General features: G+C 38.8%; 1 protein-coding gene across 1 annotated transcript in view; it reads right to left on the bottom strand.

Moving 5' to 3' along the window:
* Positions 1-1,001: 1,001 nt before the first annotated feature.
* Positions 1,002-22,249, bottom strand: part of LOC149227581 (putative LRR receptor-like serine/threonine-protein kinase At1g56130) — a 317,042-nt gene continuing 295,794 nt past the window's right edge. The window contains exons 10-17 of the mRNA XM_089380542.1: positions 4,828-5,204; positions 4,015-4,213; positions 3,506-3,655; positions 3,271-3,389; positions 2,517-2,727; positions 2,181-2,418; positions 1,830-1,980; positions 1,002-1,736 (exon numbers count right to left, since the gene is read on the bottom strand). Of these exons, the coding sequence (XP_089236668.1) occupies positions 1,425-1,736; positions 1,830-1,980; positions 2,181-2,418; positions 2,517-2,727; positions 3,271-3,389; positions 3,506-3,655; positions 4,015-4,213; positions 4,828-5,204 (1,757 nt within the window). The 3' untranslated portion in view covers positions 1,002-1,424. The remainder of the gene's footprint in view (positions 1,737-1,829; positions 1,981-2,180; positions 2,419-2,516; positions 2,728-3,270; positions 3,390-3,505; positions 3,656-4,014; positions 4,214-4,827; positions 5,205-22,249) is intronic.

Here is a 22,249-nt window from a genome sequence, read left to right as displayed (position 1 = left end):
GCTTACTCTTAAAGATTTCAGTAAATATTTTTTTTAATAAATAGTAGTAATGGTGGTAAAGGAAAATTATATATATATTAAAAAATTAAATTATCCATAAATTTATGGATTATTATTATAAATATAAATAAATATTTTTAATTTTAAAATAAAATTAATGTAAAATTGAATTATTTATAATTTAATTAGACAAAATATTAATTTTAGTAAGATTATGATTTTTTGTTATTTAAAATATATTTTTAAATATATAATTGATTCAACTCCCTAAAAACACTCCTAATAAAACTTCACAAATTAAATAACTTAAACTTATAATTTTAAAAATTTTATTTTTTACAAAATTAACCAAAAAAAAAATAAAAAAAAAACTATATCATCTATTAATTAAAATAAACATTTAATAATTAAACATAACACTGAAACTTAAATTAATCACTAATATTATTTATCAATACAAATTAATGTTTTTGGACCATAACCATGGAACTTTTTAAATGATGACACTAAATTTTTGCTTTTATTTTGTTGTGCAATTTTTTATGGAGTTGTCTTTGGTGTGATTTTTTGGAAATCTAGTGGAAAAAATTGAGGTGAAATCTTGATTTGTGTTATTTAAACTAGTTTTTTATTATATATAGATTCAGCACTACGGAAAACCCCTAAGGCATTTCCATTGCAGAGAGTTACCCATCAAATTTGTGATTTCAATAAATTCCTACCGGATTTTAAAGAAATTTGACCTTAAAACCCACAGTAAAAACTTCCAAAAAATCTCACTAAAAACAACTCATTTTTTATAATCTCAACTCTGCAGTCAGCATAGTCTTTCAGTCCACTTTCACTCAACGTTTATCCATTCCTAACCATGGTTTGCCATTGATTCACCCATCTCACTTTTTTCCATGCATTCATGTGGATTGCTTGGAATGCTCTAGAGGGATAAGCGGCTAGGAAATGCGAGTTTGAGTATTCCACAAAGAAAACAAACATCAAAATCTTATTGAAGTGCGATATTATAATCTTTTCGTGCAGAATTGATGTCTCATTTCCGCATATACATGTCTAAGTTTTGAAAAATCTAGATGATTGCAAACATGACCAAATCTTTGAACGGATAGCCCTCGTTCAGAAATACATGTTCTAGGGAAAGCATGGTTTTTGGAAGTCTCATATCATCATATAACACAAACTCACCTATAGACGATACCCTAACAACTATGTAGCAAAATGGAAGCTTAAACTAATAACAGAATGAAATGCCATGAGCTTTAAAGCTATGAAAGACAATTCCCAGCAAACAGTCTGACGTTTCATAATCTTAATGCTCAAGTCAGCTATCATCGGCCTTCTTTTCTATCACTATCAATCTTTGATGGAGATACATTCTCCATCTTCTGAAGACGAGGCCAAGCTGTCATGGCTTAAATTGATGAGCTCTCTACGCTGTTGAACAATGGTGATGTTGCTACGACAGGTGTACTGCCACTTCCGGCAATGGCAGCGTTATATTGCAAATCTTTAATGTAAGCAGGACGAGAAGCAGCAGGAATGATCTCTACATCACCAGTCAGCATTGCTACCACTCGAGACATCGATGGACGCATTGTAGGAACAGCTTGGGTGCAAAGAAGGGCTACTTGAATCACTCTGAGGACTTCTTCTTTTGAGCATGTTGATTCTATCTCAGCATCCATCAATTCCAGCGGCCTTTCTTTCTCATAAAGATGCCAGGTCTGCAATGCCATGCGATATTGAGAAGTAGGCAGTTAGTAATAGCTAAACATTAAAATACCTGGATTACATGTTAGAAGTTAGACTGTACACACCCATTCGAGAAGATAGACCATGCTTTCTGGCAAGCTTGGATCTGTGTTGCTCCGACCGCTCACAAGTTCCAAAGCAACTACCCCGAAGCTGAACACATCTGCCTTTTCCGTAAGATGGCCTCGCATAGCATACTCCGGAGACAGATAACCGCTTCAAACATAAATATGAAAGAGTGAGATTACGTTATTTTCTCTAGATTATGTTACTGTAGTAACCATAGGTTATATTACTATAGTAGCAGCTTGTTTCTTCGAAAACAAAAATTGTATTTTCTAACGGTTAAATGGGGAACATATATAATTTCTCATAGTAGTTAGGAAACCAAAATTTAAGTTTCTGGATCATCTTACATGGTGCCAGCAACTTTGGTGCTAATGTGAGTTTTATTCTCATCATATAACCTAGCCAAGCCAAAATCTGATATCTTAGGGTTTAGAGAGTCATCCAACAGAATGTTACTGGCTTTGATATCTCTATGAATTATCCGAGTACTGGCCTCCTCGTGAAGGTAAGTGAGTCCGCGCGCGGTGCCAATACAGATATTGTATCGAGTAGGCCAATCCAATTGTGTGTGAGATTTCTCATTACCTGCAACATACATGACCCCAGTGTATTTCTTGTGAATTAATAAAAATAGAAATTTTCAATTCAGGACTACTAGAAAACTTATATATATGCATAATTACTTAATAAAGCTTTATCGAGGCTCTTGTTCTCCAAGTACTCATAGACCAAGAGCGGATCATCTGCTTCTAGACAACATCCATGCAACTTTACAAGGTTCCTATGTTGCAGTTCAGATATTACAGCAACTTCATTTATGAACTCGCGTTTCCCTTGTCTAGATTCAGAAGAGAGTTGCTTCACTGCCACCATTTCACCATCTGAAAAAGTGCCCTATTTGGTGCCACAATTTAGAATAGCGTTAGTCAGACTAATTTAAGAGAAAAGACAAAACAATACATAATGGCAGTAGTCAGACAAATTTAAGAGAAAAGACAAATCATACATGAAGAAAAGGTAACTGCTTATACGATTCAATTATAATCGACAAAGTTTGTTGCTCAATTATTTTATTAAACACAAATTTGATTCAACATTACATCCACTAAATTGCTGCTGGTCTTTCTTCTTGCTTCTCATTACAATGGCCCAGCCTAAACACCAAACTTACTAAATATGGAATTATACAAATTTTAACTGGATTTAACTTTTCTTACAAATTTTAACTAGACTTAACTTTTCTTAGTCACAATAGACTTAATTATTAATATTAAACTCTAATGGTTTTTCTTTAATTAACACAACTCTTCATAACTTAATTATTAATATTAAACACTAGTTGTTTTTCTTTACTTAACACAACTCTTCATACATTACCTGCATACAGGAATAATTACTATTTTTAACCTAAAAGAAAAAGGAAAAAAATTAACCCACCTTATAAACTGCACCATATCCTCCCTCACCTAATTTGTTCTCTTTAGCAAAATCTCCTGTTGCAGTTTTCATATCCGCATAGCTGAAAATTTTCAATTTTGAACGGATATCGTTTATCGCTGACAAAAAAAATAATCGTTAAACGGAAAATCTTGACAATCCTTATTGCAACTTTTAAACCATAAAATGTTAGGACAACTATGCCCGCACGAGTCTTCGAATCTTTTGTCAATACCTTTGTCTTCCTCAACATCTGCTGCTGGGGGCTTTTGAACTCTCCTCCTCCAAAGGAGAGAAAACAAAATTATGCATATCAAAGCCGCAACAATCCCAGTTGTGATTCCAATCACCATTCCTGTCTTACTCTTCTTCTTTGGATTGAATTCTACAGACATTTTAAAATCAGAAGTGACAAAGCCAGCTGAAAGTAACAAAGCATTTACAGTTTCATAATTGAAAATTAGTTTAAAAGTTAATATAAGAATCCTTTTAGTGCAACCATCTTTGGCCTAGTTCATTATACCCATCCATGCTAGAAAACTGTTCTATCTAGATATTTTTATTTTTATTTTTTTCAAATAAAATGATACATGTTCAGCATGTATTCGTAGCCGTAGAAACTGTTATCAGGACTAATATAAACACATAATGTGCTGATACAAAAAAGCAAATATATAAGTGCTGTTTTAGATCGAAAGAAATTAAATTCTTTTAATTTAACGAAACAGTATCTTTTATCATCACCTGGCGTAACACTTATAGCTGATACTAATGGTCCATAGGTTCCTTGGGCTGGAATACAGCAAGTTCCTTTTCCAGCCCAGAATAAATGAATTTCGAGGAAGTTTGCTGTCACATTGGTCGTGTTGAAAGATTTAACAACACCTATATTTGAGCCCCCTGCCTCCTTTCGGATGTCAAAATCTGTTAATACTTTCTGCCCCTACAATATCAACGTACATAATATTTATACCATTTAGTTATGCTATAAACAACGTAGGCACTAACAGGACGAAAGAAAAGCATACATTTTCACGGTTATATTAGATTATTGCTTGAAGGAAAAATACAGAGTTATATTTTTTGAATTGAAGTTTTTGTGATTAGAATTATTTTGTGTTTTTTCTTTGATTTATCACATTTAAATTTTTATTACCAAAATTTTAAATCAGCTAATGTGATTTATTAGTGTAATGAAGTGTAGTTTATTATTAAGGCAAAAATGATGAACCACACTAACTATTACTAAAATAAATAATAAAAATTTGAATGTAATGATTTATCACATTTAAATTTTGTTACTAAAATTTTGAACTAGCCAATATAATTTATTATTAAAACAAAGATGATAACAAAGATGATAAACCACACTAGATATCTAGAAAAAAATTAAATGTAATAAAAAAAAAAAAAAAAAAATCTACATTTCCTTTTTAAAAACCTTGTGTCAATGGTAGACGATTTCCTTTTTAAAAACCTTGTGTCAATGGTAGACGTAAATTAAAACATTCTTTATTGGAGAGCAGCAATAACACTTGCAAATCAAATCAATCATACCTGAACATAAACATCAAAAACGCGTCTTCCAACACTCTTCCAACTATTTGTATTTCCAATTTGTATCTCTGCAAAATGTAGTTTTACTGTATATGGTCCATTCTCGAGCCCTAAACCATAGTATCGAAGTGAGCTGGGAGATAAGCGTGCTGTCTCATACAGTTCTGAGTTTAATGTCTTTGTAAATTCAGACTGATTGCTTGCTGTATAAGTTGCATTACTGTTGTCCATAAAACGTCCAGCATAACTCACTCCCCACTTCTGTGTATTGCTGACATAAAATGACGTATTATCAAGTGATTCGCTGTCCGGCTCAAAAGCATCTCCGATAGCAGAAATCTTCTGTCCGCCTCCACAATTTATAGCAAAGCGAGAATCTGTAGAAGGAGGATCCAAAATGTGAGTTTTGTGGGTCGTTTTTCCAACCAGACTAGGGTGATATGTCAAAAACCTTGATCTCCGACCCAAGGTGAACACATATGCCGAAATATAGATCTGGAGGATAAAATGTAATTAGGTTACTTCTAACTGTTTATGTGCATTACAATTCAAGCGTCATATAAAACAAGATAGGAAAGGAAAAACTAAGGTAACCAAATAGTAATTGATATTTGGTGAAAGATAAATGAAATTCAAGTGTCATATAAGAAGATAGGAAAGGAAAAACTAAGGTAACCAAATAGGAATTGATATTTGGTGAAAGATAAATGTACTATACACTTGGAAGCACAATTTGCAACACAGAGTTAGAGATTTTGAAAAAAAAATATTAATGAAGGTTAATTTTATTTAAAGAAAGTATTTTAAATTATTTTATAAATGTGAATTGTTTTAAAATGAGTCAATGTTGTAAGTATGTTTGGATAGTAACTGTTGTGTTAGGATTACATTTTATTTATTTATATTTAAATTTCATGAGGGTGATAGGTAATTTGTGCATATAAATTTCACTGCACAATTTTAATCATATGTACAAGTAATATAGGTAATTTATGCATATAAACTTCACTGCACAATTTTATTCACATGTATAAATAATAAAAGGAAAAAAAAAGTTTAGGTAGAAACACTTCTAATATTACATAAATAAATTACTTTTTTCATAAAAATATAATTATTTTGAAATGATTTTTTCATTTTAAAAATATTTTATAATATAATTCTGAGAAAAAGTCTTAAAATTATAAAATTATACTAGTATATATATATATATATATAATTTATTTTTTTTTTTCTAAGTTTAACATATATTGTGAGAAATAATAAAATCATTCACTAATTAATTTTTTATTAGATTTCAAATATTACATTATTAATATCAAAACACAATTTTGCAAGTGTGGTTTTTATGTAACAATTTTTTTTTGTCTTGTCAAATCTCTATTTTAGTTTTCATTCATTTCCAACTAATGTGGATGTGCTTTAGCCGTTGGTGCCAATATAGATTCATTTTAGAGAACCCAAATTTAGCGAGAAGGAAACATCTTTTTGAGTGCAAAATTTAAGGAAATGTTTACCCTTGATACTTGATAGATCTAGTATATCTAATTTCTCTTGATACGTAGGTCTAGGTTAAGATTGATCTATGTTAGCTCTTAATAAATTTTACATCTCTATATAGATATAAATTCATTAACATGTTTTTTTATTTTTTTTTTAAATGTGGTGTGAATAGCATTGATTCATTATGTGTGTATGTGTATCAATTTTAATCTTGAAAATAAAATATCATCACATAATCAATCATCAAGGCAATGCTTGAACAAAGGAATTAAAATGAAAATCCAAATTTGAAGAAGAAATGCTTTTCAAATAGTCATCAATTTATTACAAACAGTTGTGAGGACACGGATCCTTTGTAATCACCAACTTATAGTTGTTTTATTGTTAAAGAGACAATTTTTAGGCTTAGAACTTATTCAAAAGAAGGTCTACCCTCCTGGTAGCTTGTACCCAACTCAGATTAGAATTCAGCATGCACAAGGATTGCAACTTGGTTTGCAACAAAGCTCAACCTCCAACCAAAGTATGTCTTATAATTTGGCTCTAACCAGAACTACAACTCGACTTCTGACTAGGATTGCAACTTAGCCTCAAACCAAGACAAAAACTTGGCCTCAAGCTAGAATCGGTCTAACAAAACTTAGTCCAACAATCCCTAAGCTTGACCTCCTTCACACCAGATTTTGACCTCCTCAATAGACCCTGAACATGCCTCAACATGCCTCAAACAGAATAGGAACCCTTCCCAAGAGTTATACCAAAAACCCTTCTAACTTGGCTTCACTACCAACTCGGATTTACTTTACTTGGTTCATGAGGTATGAACCTCAAACCTATTCCTTTGTTGACCTAAAAACATAATCGAATTATTTGAGAAAATGAGTGCCTAGGCTCCTCCACATAACACTTATTTACAGTGTTCTTGAGGTTCAGCGTAGCGTCGACTTGAGCAAAGAAAGGATATTAACTATATATAAGTGAATATCTTCAAAAGTTAATTTCTCCTCAATTGTGTTGAGTTAGGATGTGTGTCACATATCATCGAAAAGGTCTCGAAATATGCTATTTGACTATGTAATTTCCTCTTTCATTAGGATATCCTTTAACATCAATCACAACCATTTTCAACAATATCCCCTTTTTAATTGATAGCAATACTTTGATATCTACTTTTTTCGATAGTTTCTCCCCGTATCTGCATTCTCTTTCCCTTTGAAATCAATAGCAAATGGTGCTCCCCCTAATTTTGTGCTTCCTTTACTAAGATAAAGGAGAGATGTCTCCTAACTTTTGCCTGAGATATTCAAATGTTTCTCTGGGAAGAGGCTTGGTAAATAGGTCAACAATTTGTTCTTTGGTGCCAATATATTCCATCTTGAAATTTTTCTCAACGACCTGTTCTCTGAGGAAATGGTACTTGATTGAAATATGCTTTGTTTTTTAGTGCATGACATGAGTTTTTGACATATTGATTGCAGTAGTGTTGCCACAGAAAACGAAAATTGGTTGATCATATTCCATTTTGATGACATGCAAATTTTGTTTCATTCCGAGAACTTGGGTACAAAAGTCTATTGTTGTTATGTATTCAGTTTCAATTATAGAAAGAGAAATTGATTATTACTTTATGCTTGACCAAGATACAAGGTAATCTCCTAGAAAAATGCACTCCCACTGGTTCTTTTTCTATCATCAATTCTACCTACCCATTTAGTGTGAAATTTCAACTATTGCAGCAACTGAAATTAATTTTTCTAACTGTAAAATTAATTATGTAGTGTATTGCTATGGCAACAACGAATTAATCACACTACAATCTTCACAAATAAAATACCGCGGAAAATAAAAGTGTTGGAAACTGAGAAATGCTAGCACACACACACATAAAAATGACATCGTTATTTTTGGACAAAAGTCCCTAGAAAAACTCAATGTGGGAAAACCGGTTGCAACAACTGAGGGTTTATATTATTATTTGCAGCAAAAAATCTAAGTACAATAATTTGGATGCCAAACTGGCAATCCAATCTAAGAGAATCACGGGAAAAATTATTCAGGATTTTTCCTCACCACACAACTGATTTCAGCTCCAGAAACTGGCCCCTTGGCAATTCACACTTCCCTCTTTGTCAACCTCTATGTAGTTCTTGCGGGCCTTGCTACTACTTCCTTTCGAAACTCCTAAAATTTGCAGCTCTACTTCTCTCTGGCCCTGGAACTTATTCACTGGCCCTTTTGATCAAAATCCTGACTTTTAGCTACTAAATCGACTACCCCTCCAGCTAGGTTGAATTGCACTGTTGCTACTACCTACACAAACCCTCTGGGCATACTCACACTTCCTCAATTTGACTCTCTAGACATGGAAAATCTTCCTCCAGATACTGTTGACCTTTCATGCCACCTACTACTCACCCACTGGCTCAACCTCTGTTGCTGACTCATTCCTACTACTGGGAATTCGACTTGCCTAGGCAATTGAGTATTTGCACTTGTGTATTCTCCATCTACCCATTGACATCTTCTTATAATCTCCAGTTGGGACTCCAACGACCACGATTAAAACTTAATCGATGGTTGAGATCATCTCCAAGTCGATCCGTGTGAGTTTCTAGAGAATTCTCACATTTCTCAATTAGTTACTATTAATCAACCATTTTTCCTAAGTTAGACTTAGGAAATTTTTAATTATGGTGAATTAATTTAATTGATCCATCTCTAAGTGGAATTTCCAAAAATGATTTATGGGTTTTGAAGAACTCTTGATTTTTAACCTCTCCAGAAAGTCTCAAGACTAAAACACCATCCAATGCTACAAAAACTAACACTCTCTCTTAGTGAGGAAGGTGTTCTAGTGTCGTACTACTACAACACCCTATATCTACATCATCCTCTATACATTGTTGATGTTTGGCCACTATGATTATCTGTCATTGCCCACCAACCACTGCACAACTCTAATGTTGGATCTTTGATGCTGTTGACACTGCTATATTGCTGCCAACTTTGCATATGCACTTCAACTCCCTCTCAATTGTTGTTGCTGCTACTGCAACTACTGCAACTAAGAAGCATCCAAAATACTATGTCCCTGCTACTGAAATGGGTTCTCCACCATACCCATCTGTTCTTTGAAATAGATGAACTTAACTCTCCCTCGAGCTTTCATAAGTATATTTGCAACCTGCTCATCTATGGCAACATACTGTAGCTGGACCGCTCCACGCGGCACACAATCTCTGATTAAATGACATCGAATATCTATGTGTTTCGACTGTCATTAAACACTGGATTCTCAGAGAGCTTTATGCAACTCTCATTATCATTGTAGACATTGATCGCTTCCATCCTCTTCCTGAATAAGCTTACCAATAGCTTCCGAAGCCATATAGCTTCACACGTATCTGTGCTCACTACCATATACTTTGTTTCTACAGATCTCAGTACTACTGAATTCTGCTTCCTTCTACACCAAGAAAACATCCCTGATACAACACTGAAGCAGTACCCAAAGGTACTTTTTCTGTCCACTGAACTTCCTTCTCAATATGCATCTACGAACCCACATAGTGTGACGTCATCCCCTCAGGTATATTTCAACCCATACTCTATTGTGCCGTGCACATACCTCAAAATGTGCCTCGCCGTTGTCCAATGTACCCTCTTCGGTTCCACCATAAACTGACTGAGGTATTGACCACAAAGAAAATATCTGGCCTAGTGTTGGACATATACATGAAAGAACCGATGAGTTGTTTAAATAAGGTGGGGTCAACATCCTTGTTATTTGATGCATCTATTTTCTTCTAGTTGGTGATCATGGGCGTAGACATGAGTCTACAATCCTACATTTTGAATCTCTTCATAATATTTGTAGCATATCTTCCTTGGCCAATGAAGATCTCCCCATTCTTCTACCACACTTTCAATCCTAGGAAATAGTGCATCAACCCCAAATCCTTCATATCAAACTTTGTTTCCAGGTACCTGTTGCAGTCCTCTATGAGCCCTAATGACCCTGTCAAGAAGAGATCATCCACATACAACACTAGGATGAGTGCCTCAACCTCTACCAACAAATGGTAAAGGTTGGGATATGTGTCACTCTTGACGAATCCCATCTACTGCAAGTAGTTGTCAATCCGACCGTACCATGCCCTGGGAGCCTGTTTGAGCTTGTATAGATATTTTTTTTAGTCTACACACGAGTGTGCCTCTCATGAGTCTCAAAACCCTCTGGTTGTTCTATGTACACCTCCTCCTCTATCACTCCATTCAAGAATGTTGTTTTGACGTCCATCTGGTGAATCTGCCACCGCATCTAAACTGTTAGGGATATAACTAACCAGATAGAAGTGTATCTGGAAACTGGGGTGATGGTCTCCTCATAATCTATCCCTTGTTTATGTGCATACCCCTTTGCCACGAATCTAGCCTTGTACTTCTCCATGCTGCCATCTGCAGCGTACTTGATCTTGTAGATCCTCGGCACCACCTCCCAAATATCATTCATCATGATAGAGATGTACTCTTGTACCATGGAATCTACCCACACCTGATGTTGTGTGGCTTCTTGAAAGCTGGAAGGTTCTGCAACTTGAACTACCAATGCTTGATACTCGTCAGGTTGTATGCACTTTCTCTTGTTCATTTTAGGAGCTCCAACGAACTCCTCCTCATCTCTTAATGTTTAGCGAACTTCTCTGCTAGTTCGACCACTAGTGATGGGAGGTTCAACCAAATCCTCTTCATCCTGCCTTTGCTTCTCCATTTGCTTTCACTCGATCCCCTACACCTGAGGAAATGCTAGTATTAGTCACTGTACTAGATCTCTATGATTGTCCCACAGGTTGCCCATGTTGTTGGACCAATGGAGCTTCAACTAGCTGATTATAATCACCTGTAGGCATCTCATGAGATCTCTTGAAAGCTCGATCCTCCTTGAACTTTACGTCATGTCTCCCTACAATCTTCCTATTACTAGGAATGTAGATCTTGAATGCCTTTGAGGATTCTCTATACCCGACAAGGAACCCCTTTAGTGCAATCTGATCCAATTTGATGCACTTCTCATCTGGCACATGGCAATAAACAATGTTGTCGAAGATCCTGAAGTGACTAACTTCTGGCTTCTTCCCTGTGAAGACTCCTATCGTATTCTTCCCCAATGCCCTATGAGGAGTCTTGTTCTGAATATACACCATTGTGTTACATGCCTTTTCCCATAGAAACCTAGGCAAATCCTAGTCATATACCATTGCTTTTGCAGCCCCAACTATAGTTCTATTTTTTCATTCTGATACCCCATTTTGTTGTGGATTCTATGGATTTTTCCACTCTCTTTTGATTCCTTCCTTCGCACAACAATATGTTAAGTCTTTATCAATATACTCTCCACCATTATCTAAGTGAAGCACCTTGATCTTCTTCCCTGTTGCATTCTCTACGAGAGCCTTAAACTCCCTGAAACGATCAAAGACATCATCCTTGGTCTTGAAGAAGTAGATCCAGGTTTTCCTGGAATGGTCATCAATAAATGTAATGAAGTATTCGGCCCCACTGAGAGCTCTAGTGGACATCTAGCCACAAATTTCTGAGTGTATAAGTCCTAACACACAATCTTCTCTATTGTCACTTCTTAGGAATGTGTCCTTAGTGTATTTTCCAAGCACACACCCTTTGCACACATCATCGTGTTTTGTGTCAAGTTCTGGAACCCCTGTTACTATCTCCTTGAGCATCTTGAGTGCTCCATGGTGTAAATTGTTGATTTCTGGTAGCATCAGATGTGCTCTAAGCCTCAAAATTTGCAGGGAGGCTAGGACACATGTATTCCACAATACCTAGAAATCGTTTTGGAAAATTCCACTCGGAGACAATTTATTAAAATAATTAATTATTTTTAATGGGTGCCTAAGTCTAAACTTAGGAAATTAAAATAATTAAAGGGTATTAATCAAACTGAGGGTGAAACTTCTAGAAGAAGACGGAGATTGAGTCCAAATGATCGGAGCCATTGATTAGAATCTAATATGGGTCGTTGATTACTCAACTGGAGGATTATAAGGACTTCGATGGGCATTTGGAAGACACATCGGAGACAGATCAAGAGATCGAATTTCTTAGAGAGGGCAGCACAATAGTTGCTAGAGAATTGACTGACGAGATTTCTTGCAGTGATGGGCAGGGATAGTTCCGGAGGGAGATTTCCTGATCTGGGAATACATCGTAAAGGAGGCAGAGAGAGATCTAGAAGAGGCAGCGTAAGCTCATGTAGAGCTTTAAAGAGGGTTCGAAATTCAGCTGGGAAGTCTAGTTCCTGAGCCAGACGCCGGGGTGTGAGACCGAAGAGACAGAGGAACGAAGCTCCAAATAGCAAGAGATCTGGGAAGAGGCGACACAGACTTTTGAAATTTCTAAGTTTGACACATTAGAAATTCCTACTACATTATCTGGTTTATTTCACCGACTTGTTTATTCCATTAACAAGTTATTTATACATATAAATACTGAAAATAAACACAAATGCAGCCTTAACTCATATACAGATCAACAATTGAAATGCTAGACAAACACACAAGGGACACCATTATTTTTGGACAATCTTCCCGGAAAAACCCAATGCAGGAAAATCGGTGCAGCAGTTCTGAGGGTTTTATTATTATGCATATTTCTTGAGTACAACTAGGGTGTCGAAATGGCTCACCCAACAGAGATTGTTACACGACAGTAATACCTCTTCTCGGAGACAGATATTTAGCTAATCTGCCCCATGAAAATCTTTCCAGCAGTTCTCCTAGGCACTGCGTCAGCTTTGCTAGCCTCAACGTAGCTCTGGAACCCTTTGCGTTAGCCTTTTGCCTCTCTGCGTCAGCATTTTGGCCTTTTGCGTCACCCACGCAGGCCCCTCAGCCTCTGCGCGGTCTCTAGTTGCCTTTGCGTAGCTCTGGCTGCCTCTGCATTAGCCTCTTCAATCACTGCACTGACCCTTAGGCACTATCTCTGCCTCCCTACTATGTAGTCACTGCCCCTCGCTGCAACATATCACTTGTTTGAATTTTCTCAACAAGCCCGCTCCAGAAAATCGAACTGACTGATCAATCTTGGTGTGTTCACCAACTGACCCTCAAGCCTCTTCTTATACTTTTCTTGTTGGTCCCTCAATGGCCGAGATTACATCTCTAATCAAGGACTAAGATTAGATTTGGCTTGATCCATGTCACTTGGAACCTTCTAACCTAGTTTTATATTAATACCCATTAATATTTTATTTTTCCTAAGTTTAGACTTAGGAACTCCATTAAAAATATTAATTATTTTAATATCTCCTTAATCGGGTAGAATCTGCCCAAACCATTTCTGGGTCTTGGAGATCTCATGTTATTTAGCCTTTCCACCAATTTTCATGGCTAGATCACATCCGATGCTATCCTAAATTAACACTCCCTCTTAGCAAAGACTGAGCTCTAGTAATACTCCACACTGAGCATCACTCTAATTATATGGCACCAGTACTTGTGCTGATTCTAGGCCTCCCCGCCCAACATCCTTTACACTGCTGCATCCTATACTACTACCCATGGCTCTGCCACTACTGCCACTGCTACATCTGTACTGCAACTCCCTCTGTATCCATGTTGATGCTGGTCCTTTCTCCCAACACTGCATCTGCACTACACCCCTCTCTCATCATGCTGCATCGTGTTACTGCTAACTGCTACTGCACTGCAACTAAGTTACTGAGAAGTAAGTAACTGACCCACCCAAATCCTGACATCCCTGCCAGGCTAGAAACACTCCCGATGTTGAACCTCCCTCTACGGCTATCTCGTGCTCGCTCTGCAATCTCTGCGTTGTTGCAACACCTTCGTGCCTCTCACACCCCTGCAAACCCCTCTGTGCCATCCTACACTGTTGTAACGTCCATCGTTCCTCTTGCACTGCTGCAAACCCCACTGCACTTCCAAGGACTATTGCATGGTAGCACTCTTTGTCCCTTCATCCACATCCGTTTCTACTGACATCCGCCATTGTGCTACTCTCACTTCAGGGCTCCCCTAGCTAGGTATAATCCAAGAGTTTGGGTACCTCAAGGATCCTACCCCTCATCGCCTGTAGTCTTCTTGAACACTGCTCGATGTCTCCCCACCTCTTCTCTAGAGGTGCATGAACACTCATGGCACAATCGTCATCCTCCTCTACCTCCTTTTCCGCCTTTGTTGGTGCTACCTTGGAGTCAGACGCCTCTCCCTTATTCTTCTTCTTTAGACACTAGTTCGCATAATGCCCCAGTTCCCCACAATTGAAGCACTTTATCTTGGAGAGGTCCTTTTTCTTCCTCTTCTCCTGCTTCCCCACAGATGCCAGAGCTGCATCCTCTTCCTCCTCTTTCTTGACCCAGACTCCTTTTCCGCTACTTCCCATCTTGGTTAGCCATCTGATCTCTTCTTAGCGAAGCGCTGCCCACAATTCTTCCCAATCTGGAAGATTCGCTCTGCCCAGAATGCTCTGGACGAATGTCTCCCACTCCTCAGAGACTGCATTTAGGGCAGTCTTCACGATCAACTCCTGATCCGACGTGGCCCCTATGGAAGTCAGTTGGTGCCGAATCTCCTTCAATATGTTGAGGAAGTGATCTATCTGCTCCCCCTTTTGCATCTGGTATGATCGCAGCTGATTTTCTAGTAGCATCTTCCTCTGCACGGAAGTGCCTTGATACAATGTCTTCAAGGTATCCCACATTTCCTTTGTCGTCTCCTTCTTGGCAGTATGTTGGACCACATGATCCTTGACCCCATCAAGTATTATGCATTTCGCCTTAGCCATCGCATCCTCATACCTTTCATTGTCAGCTTGGTCGACTGGGATGGCCACGGTTCTCAAGGCGAAGGCCTTGATGCGATGTCTATCCAGAATGGATAGGATCCTGACCTTCCAAATCACAAAGTTGGAAGCCCCGTCTAGCCTATCTTGATCCCTCAGTCTGTTCATTACCATCTCCGCTCTTCTCCTCGACTCCCTCTGAGTCTCGACTTCCCTCCTGGAAGTTCTCTCTTAGAATCCCTCTGAATTTCGATTTCCCTCTTGGAAATCCTCTCCTCGACTCCCTTTAAGTCTCAATTTCCCTCTGAAAATTCTCCTGCCAACTGTCGAACCGCTCCTCTCCAATCCCCTTTTCTCCTGCAACACTAATATGCATTTCTTAGCTAGAAATCTGCCTAGGTAGCGACTCCCTCTACCTTGGTTTTGTCCCGTTAGGTACTGTTCTGCTTCGACAGAAACAACACCCCACCAGCTTCCCGATCCACAATCTTCCCACAGCTCCCCAGGCCCCGACAACTGAAGAACCTGAGCCTTCTAGCTCTGTGCAATCTCGGCAAAGGCTGAATCACTCCTCTGGCCAACTGCATCAAGCCTACCTGGCTAAGTAGAATGACATGGCTCTTCATGAGCCTCTTCTGCCTCTCTCTGGCTCGAAATTATGACACAGGCCCTCTGTGTCACTCCTTCTCTGCTGCCTTCTGCTTAGGAGCAACTCTGTCTCTCGGGACAACTGCTACTGCTGCAAATTTCTGATATCTGCAAGTGCCTTCAGTCCTCCTGTGATTTGCAATGCTCTGATACCATGTTGAAATTTCTAAGTCTAACATGTTAGAAATCCCTACTGCATTATCTGGTTTATTTCACCGACTTGTTTATTTCATTAACAACTTATTTATACATATAAATACTGAAAATAAACACAAATGCAACCTTAACTCATATACAGATCAACAACTGAAATACTAGACAAACACACAAGGGACACCGTTATTTTTGAACAATCGTCACCGGAAAAACCTAATGCAAGAAAACCAGTGTAGCAGTTCTGAGGGTTCTATTATTATGCAGATTTCTTGAGTGCAATTAGGGTGCCGAAATGGATCACCCAACAAAGATTGTTGCACGATAGTAATACGTCTTCTCGGAGACAGATATTCAACTAGTTTGCCCCACGAAAATCTTTCCAACGCTTCTCCTAGGCACTGCGTCAGCCTTGATAGTCTCAGCGTAGCTATGGAACCCTCTACATCAGCCTTCTTCCTCTCTGTGTCAACTCTCTGGCCTTCTGCGTCACCCACGCATGCCCCTCAGCCTCTGCACAGTCTCTAGCTGCCCTTACGTGGCTCCTGCTGCCTCTGCGTAGCTCTGGTTGCCTCTGCGTCAGCCTCTTCACTCACTGCGCTGACCCTTAGGCACTATCTCCACCTCTCTACTATGTACTCACTACCCCTCGCTGCAACAGATCACTTGTTCGAATTTTCTGAGCAAGCCCCACTCCAAAAAATCGAACTCACTGATCAATCTTGATGTGTTCACCAATTGACCCTCAAGCCTCTTCTTTTACTTGTCCTGTTGGTCCTTCAACGGTCGAGATTACATCTCTAGTCAACAGCTAAGATTAGATTTGGCTTGATCCATGTCATTTGGAACCTTCTAAACCAGTTTTATATTAATACCCATTAATATTTTATATTTCCTAAGTTTAGACTTAGGAACTCCATTAAAATATTAATCATTTTAATATCTCCTTAACCGGGTAGAATTTGCGCAAACCATTTCTAGGTCTTGGAGATCTCATGTGCTTTAGCCTTTCCACCATTTTTCATGGATAGACCACATCCGATGCTACCCCAAATTAACACAGACCCCAAGATAGGTTGACATAGTAGCTGCGCAGAGCCAGCGTGGGGCTAGCCATCTAGGGCCTAGATCAGAGTCGGATTGTTAATGATAGTGTGAGGTATTTCTCACTAATATTCTGCCAGTCAGATTCTCTATATTGGATAGCCAACAAGGCATCCAAAGATTGTATTCAGAAAACTACTGCTTAGTAATACAAACCCTTAGCTGCTGCACTGGTTTTCTCGCATTGGGTTTTTTCGGGGACATTGTCAAAAAATAACGGTGTCATGTGTTGTGTATTTATTTCTTGCTCAGTTTCTTGTTTCCGCATTTAATTTAATTGGTGAAGGCTACAGTGTATTAGTTTTGGTATTTGCTGTAGGATGTAGTAGATAATTTGTTCAGTAATTCAACAAATAGAAGATAATTAATCAGTTGCTGCAGTAGAAATTTGGGTCTTCCAAATTTTCACATGGTATCAGAGCACAGGTGAAGCAAGAGAGAAAAGTTAGAAGAGCCCAACATTGAAGAGAAGGAGGGAATTCAAAGTGCTACATAAGCAGCAAATTGAATCCCCATAGGGATTACGCAGTCCAGGCCAGGAGGGAAAAATTCTCATGGGAAAATATCTCTCTGAGTGAGTCAACAGAGAGAAAGATTTCCATATCAAAGTTTTCCAGTGTCAGAGGGAGCAGTGTAGAAGCATGAGCATAGAGCAGTTTTCTGGTGAGACGCGGTTTTCTACAACAATTGCTGGGGCAGAAAAGCGTCAAAAGGAAGAAGGAGACATTGTTGAGGGAATTTCTTCCTCAAAGAATTCCTATCCAGGGAATTTGATTTCTCTATTGTTGAGCAGAAGTAGAGAGGATATGATCTACAAACTACAGCAAGGAGTGAGTAGGCTAGCCTAGTGCTGCGTAGAGGAGAGAGGAGGCAATTCGACATTTTGTTGGCAGAGGTGGCAGCTAATGGGTTGCGAGATCAAGATCGGTTGGAGGGTGCATCCAACTATGTGATATGGAAGGCAAGGATCTCATCCCTTCTAGATGAGCACGATCTCAAAACCTATGTCGACAATGTGGTAGTTATACCTACGGATCCAGAGCCGCTCAAGAAGTACAAGGGTGAGATGGCAAAGGCCAAGCGATTGATCCTCGACGGAGTGAGACATCACATAATGTGTCACATTGTCGGCAAGGATACTACCCAGTAGATGTGGGAAGCATTGGCTACGCTATATGAAGGATCTTCCGAGTAGCGGAATATGTACTTGGAGCAAAAGATGAGATCCACACAGATGCAAAAGGGGGGACACATTGATCCGTTCCTAACGAAGCTTCTGGAAATCTGAGACTCTTTGGCTGCTGTGGGGTCAACACCTCAGCCTACCGAGATGGTGAGGCTGGCTCTGAATTCAGTCTCAAAAGAATGGTAAGTGTTTGTCCAGAGTATCCTGGGCAGAGAGAGATTTCCGGATTGGGAAGGAATGTGAGCCGCTCTTCAGCAGGAAGAGATGAGGAGAGACTTAGTCAAGTACAAACTTGATAGCAGAAACAACAATGGGATGAAGCCCAAGGAGGAGGAAGAAAATGCAGCCCTTGCATCTAAGGGGCAGTAAGAGCAACGAACGAAGAAGAAATATGTTTCGAAGATCAAGTGCTTCTGGTGTGGTGAATTTGGTCACTACGCTACATAGTTTCCTTTCAAGAAGGAAAAAGACGAGAAGCATGATCTGAAGGCTACATCCACAAAGATCGAGAAAGAGGAGTTTGCAATGGTTGCCCAGATACCTCTAGGGGAGAGATCAGGTGATATAGTACTGTAGTTCGAAAGAACTACAGATGGGCAGGATCCTTGAGGAGTCCACCTCTCGAATCAATACCTTGCTACGAGATCCCAGATCAGAAGTAGCAGGATGGACCAGTGTCAGTTGGTGCAGAGGAGTGTCGGAGTGACAATTGCAGTGGTTAGGAGCACTAGAGACTAAGAAAAAATGGTAGCAGCGCATTTGGCACAGTGCAGAGTCAGAAACAACACAGAGGCTTCAGAGAGTCAGCACAAAGACTAGCAACAGTCATAACTCCAACAACAGATGCATCATGTTGATCACCTGTTTAATAATTTTGGATGCTTTTCCGTTGTTGATGTAGTAGCAACAACAGTTGGAGAAGGTTGCAGTGCAGATGCAGTGTTGGCAGTGCCAGTGCCAGTCGCAGCATAGATGCGGAACTTATGAGGGTTGCAGTATAGATGCAATGTTGGCAGTGGCAGGTTCAACAACAGTACAGATGCAACATTTGTGCGGTAGTTGGTGGGCAGCGATGTCAGACATCAACAACGCAGAGGGAGATGTTTCAAAGAAGGTTGATGCTTCAACAAGTTGCATTACTAGAGTGAAATTCCTTGCTAAGAGGGAGTGTTGATTTCTAGTAGCATCGAATGTGCTCTAAGCCTCAAAATTCGCAAGGAGGCTAGGACATGTATTCCACAATACTCAAAAATCGTTTTAGAAAATTCCATCTAGAAATAGTCTTATTAAAATAATTAATTATTTTTAATGGGTGCATAAGTCTAAACTTAGGAAATTAAAATAATTGAAGGGTATTAATCAAACTGAGGGTGAAACTTCTAGAAGAAGACGAAGATCGAGTCCAAATGATCAGAGCCAATGATTAGAATCGGATTTAGGTCGTTGATTACTCAACTAGAGGATTATAAAAAGGACTTCAATGGGCATTTGGAAGACACGTCAAAGAGAGATCAAGAGATCGAATTTCTCAGAGAGGGTAGCAAAATTTGCTAGAGAATCGATTGAGTATATTTTTTGCAGTGAGGGGCAGGGATAATTCCGGAGGGAGATTTCTTGATCTTGGAATACATCATGGAGGAGGCAGAGACAGCGTAGTGCTTCACAGAGGGTCTGAAATTCAGTTGGGAAGTCGAGTTCCTAAGCCAGAATCTGGGGTGTGAGACTGGAGATATAGAGGAACAAAGCTCCAAATAGTAGGAGATCCAGGAAGAGGTGATGCAAATCCCTAGAGATGTTGACGCAGAACTGCGTAGGCTGGCGCAGTAGCTACGTACAGCCAGTGTGTGGCCAGCCATCCAGGGCCTAGATCAAAGTCAGATCGTGAGTGATAGTGTGAGATATTTCTCACTAATATTCTACCAATCATATTCTCTGTATTGGATAACCAACAAGGCATCCAAAGATTGTATTCAGAAAACTACTGCTTAATAATACAAACCCTTAGCTGTTGCACTAATTTTCCTGCATTGGGTTTTTCTGGGGACATTTGTCCAAAAATAACAGTGTCATGTGTTGTGTATTTCGTTCTTGCTCAGTTTCTTGTTTCTGCATTTAATTTAATTGGTGAAGGCTACAATGTATTAGTTTCAGTATTTGTTGTAGGATGTAGTAATTAATTTGTTCATTAATTCAACAAAAAGAAGATAATTAATCAGTTGTTGCAATAATAATTTGGGTCTTCCAAATTTTCACATAAATGTCCCATTCTCCTATGACATAGCTCATTCAATTCCTTCCAACTGCTATTGTCGCTGCTTATTAGAGCCATTGGAGAATTGCAATGCAACCTATACAACCTATTGCTTCAAACTCCAATCTATCTCAACCTCTTCCAGCTCAGGTGTTTGACAAACACCTTCTTCCCTATGAAGTGGACATCATATCCCTTATCATGTAGGTGGGATACTGAAATCAAGTGCATACCCAATCCTGGCACATGTAATACATATGTAGCGCTGGTACTTGCTCATGACTCCCTCTGAAAATCAACAGTGCCCCTCCCCATGGGAGTACACTTCGTTATGTTTCCCATCGTAATCTAGAAGTCCATCTGCTCCTCATTGTAGCTAGAGAAATATTCTCTAACCCTTTTCATGTGAGTTGACGATCCACTGTCTATATACTAGACACCCTGTGAGGTTGAGCCTGATAAGCAAGCAAATTTGGCCTCCAACCTGGAAGACAATTCTAAAGCCTCCTGAATATGAACTTTGTCCATGGCTTTATTGAAGAATTTACTGAAGACAATCTTCCACCTGACACTGATTTTTCTTTAGCAAACTGCTGCAAAACCCTTTGTACCCAAACACAAAAAACTGCTTAGCGAAAATATTTATCTGCTTCACCGGAATAAATTCCCGGCTTCACTACTTCCTGCTAGAACTGCTACTGGGCTCTGCGAAATTTTCCTGCCACCTGTACTAGAAAAATTGAACCCTCTACCCAACAGTTCGAACTCCCTGGCCAACTTCTGCGCAAATCTGCAAGTTGAACTGCTATAATCCCTCTGAATTTGGACGATTTCTCCCTTCTTCTTCTGAGCTTCCTGTCCGATCAAATCAACTCTGATACCATGCGAAAATTTCAACTATTGCATCGTTTGGAATTAATTATTCTAACTGTAAAATTAATTATGTAGTTTATTGCTATGGCAACAATGAATTAATCACACTGAAATCTTCACAAATAAAATATTATGGAAAATAAAAGTGTTGGACACTGAGAAATGTTAGCACACACACATAAAAATGACATGTTATTTTTGGACAAAAGTCCCCGAAAAAAACCATTGTGGGGAAATAGGTAGTAGCAGATGAGGGTTCATATTATTATTTGCAGCAGAAAATTTGAGTACAATAATTTGGATACCAAATTGGCAATCCAATCTGAGAAAATCACTAACAAAATTATTGTGAGGATATTGCCTCACCCTACATCTAATTTCAGCTCCAGAAACTGGCCCCTCAACAATTTGCAGTTCCCTCTGCGTCAGCCTCTGCGTAGTGCTTGCGTAGACCTTGCTGCTATTGCCTCTGGAAACTTCTAAAATTTGCAAATTTGCTTCTCTCTAGCTCTAGAACTGATTCATTGGCCCTTCTGATAAAAATCATGACTTCGAGCTACTGATTCACTAGCCCTTCTGATAAAAATCATGACTTCGAGCTACTGAATCGACTGCCCCTCCATCTAGATCAAACTGCACTGTTGTTGCAGCCTACACAGTCCTTGCGTAGACCCTCTGGGCATACTCACACTCCCTCAATCTGACTCTCTATACTTGGAAAATTTTCCTCTGGATACTGCTGACCTCTGTTGCCACCTGCTACTCACGGACTAACTCAACCTCCACTACTGACTCACTCCTCATATTGGGAATTCGACCTGCCTTGGCAACTGAGTATATGCACTTGTGTATTCTCCATCTACCATCGACCTCTTCTTATA

This window comes from Pinus tabuliformis, chromosome J (genome assembly GCF_031772625.1).
Source record: "Pinus tabuliformis cultivar Carrire ecotype Pingquan chromosome J, CPIR1, whole genome shotgun sequence".
Lineage (NCBI taxonomy): Eukaryota > Viridiplantae > Streptophyta > Pinopsida > Pinales > Pinaceae > Pinus > Pinus tabuliformis.
This window is presented reverse-complemented; position numbering and strand designations above follow the sequence as displayed.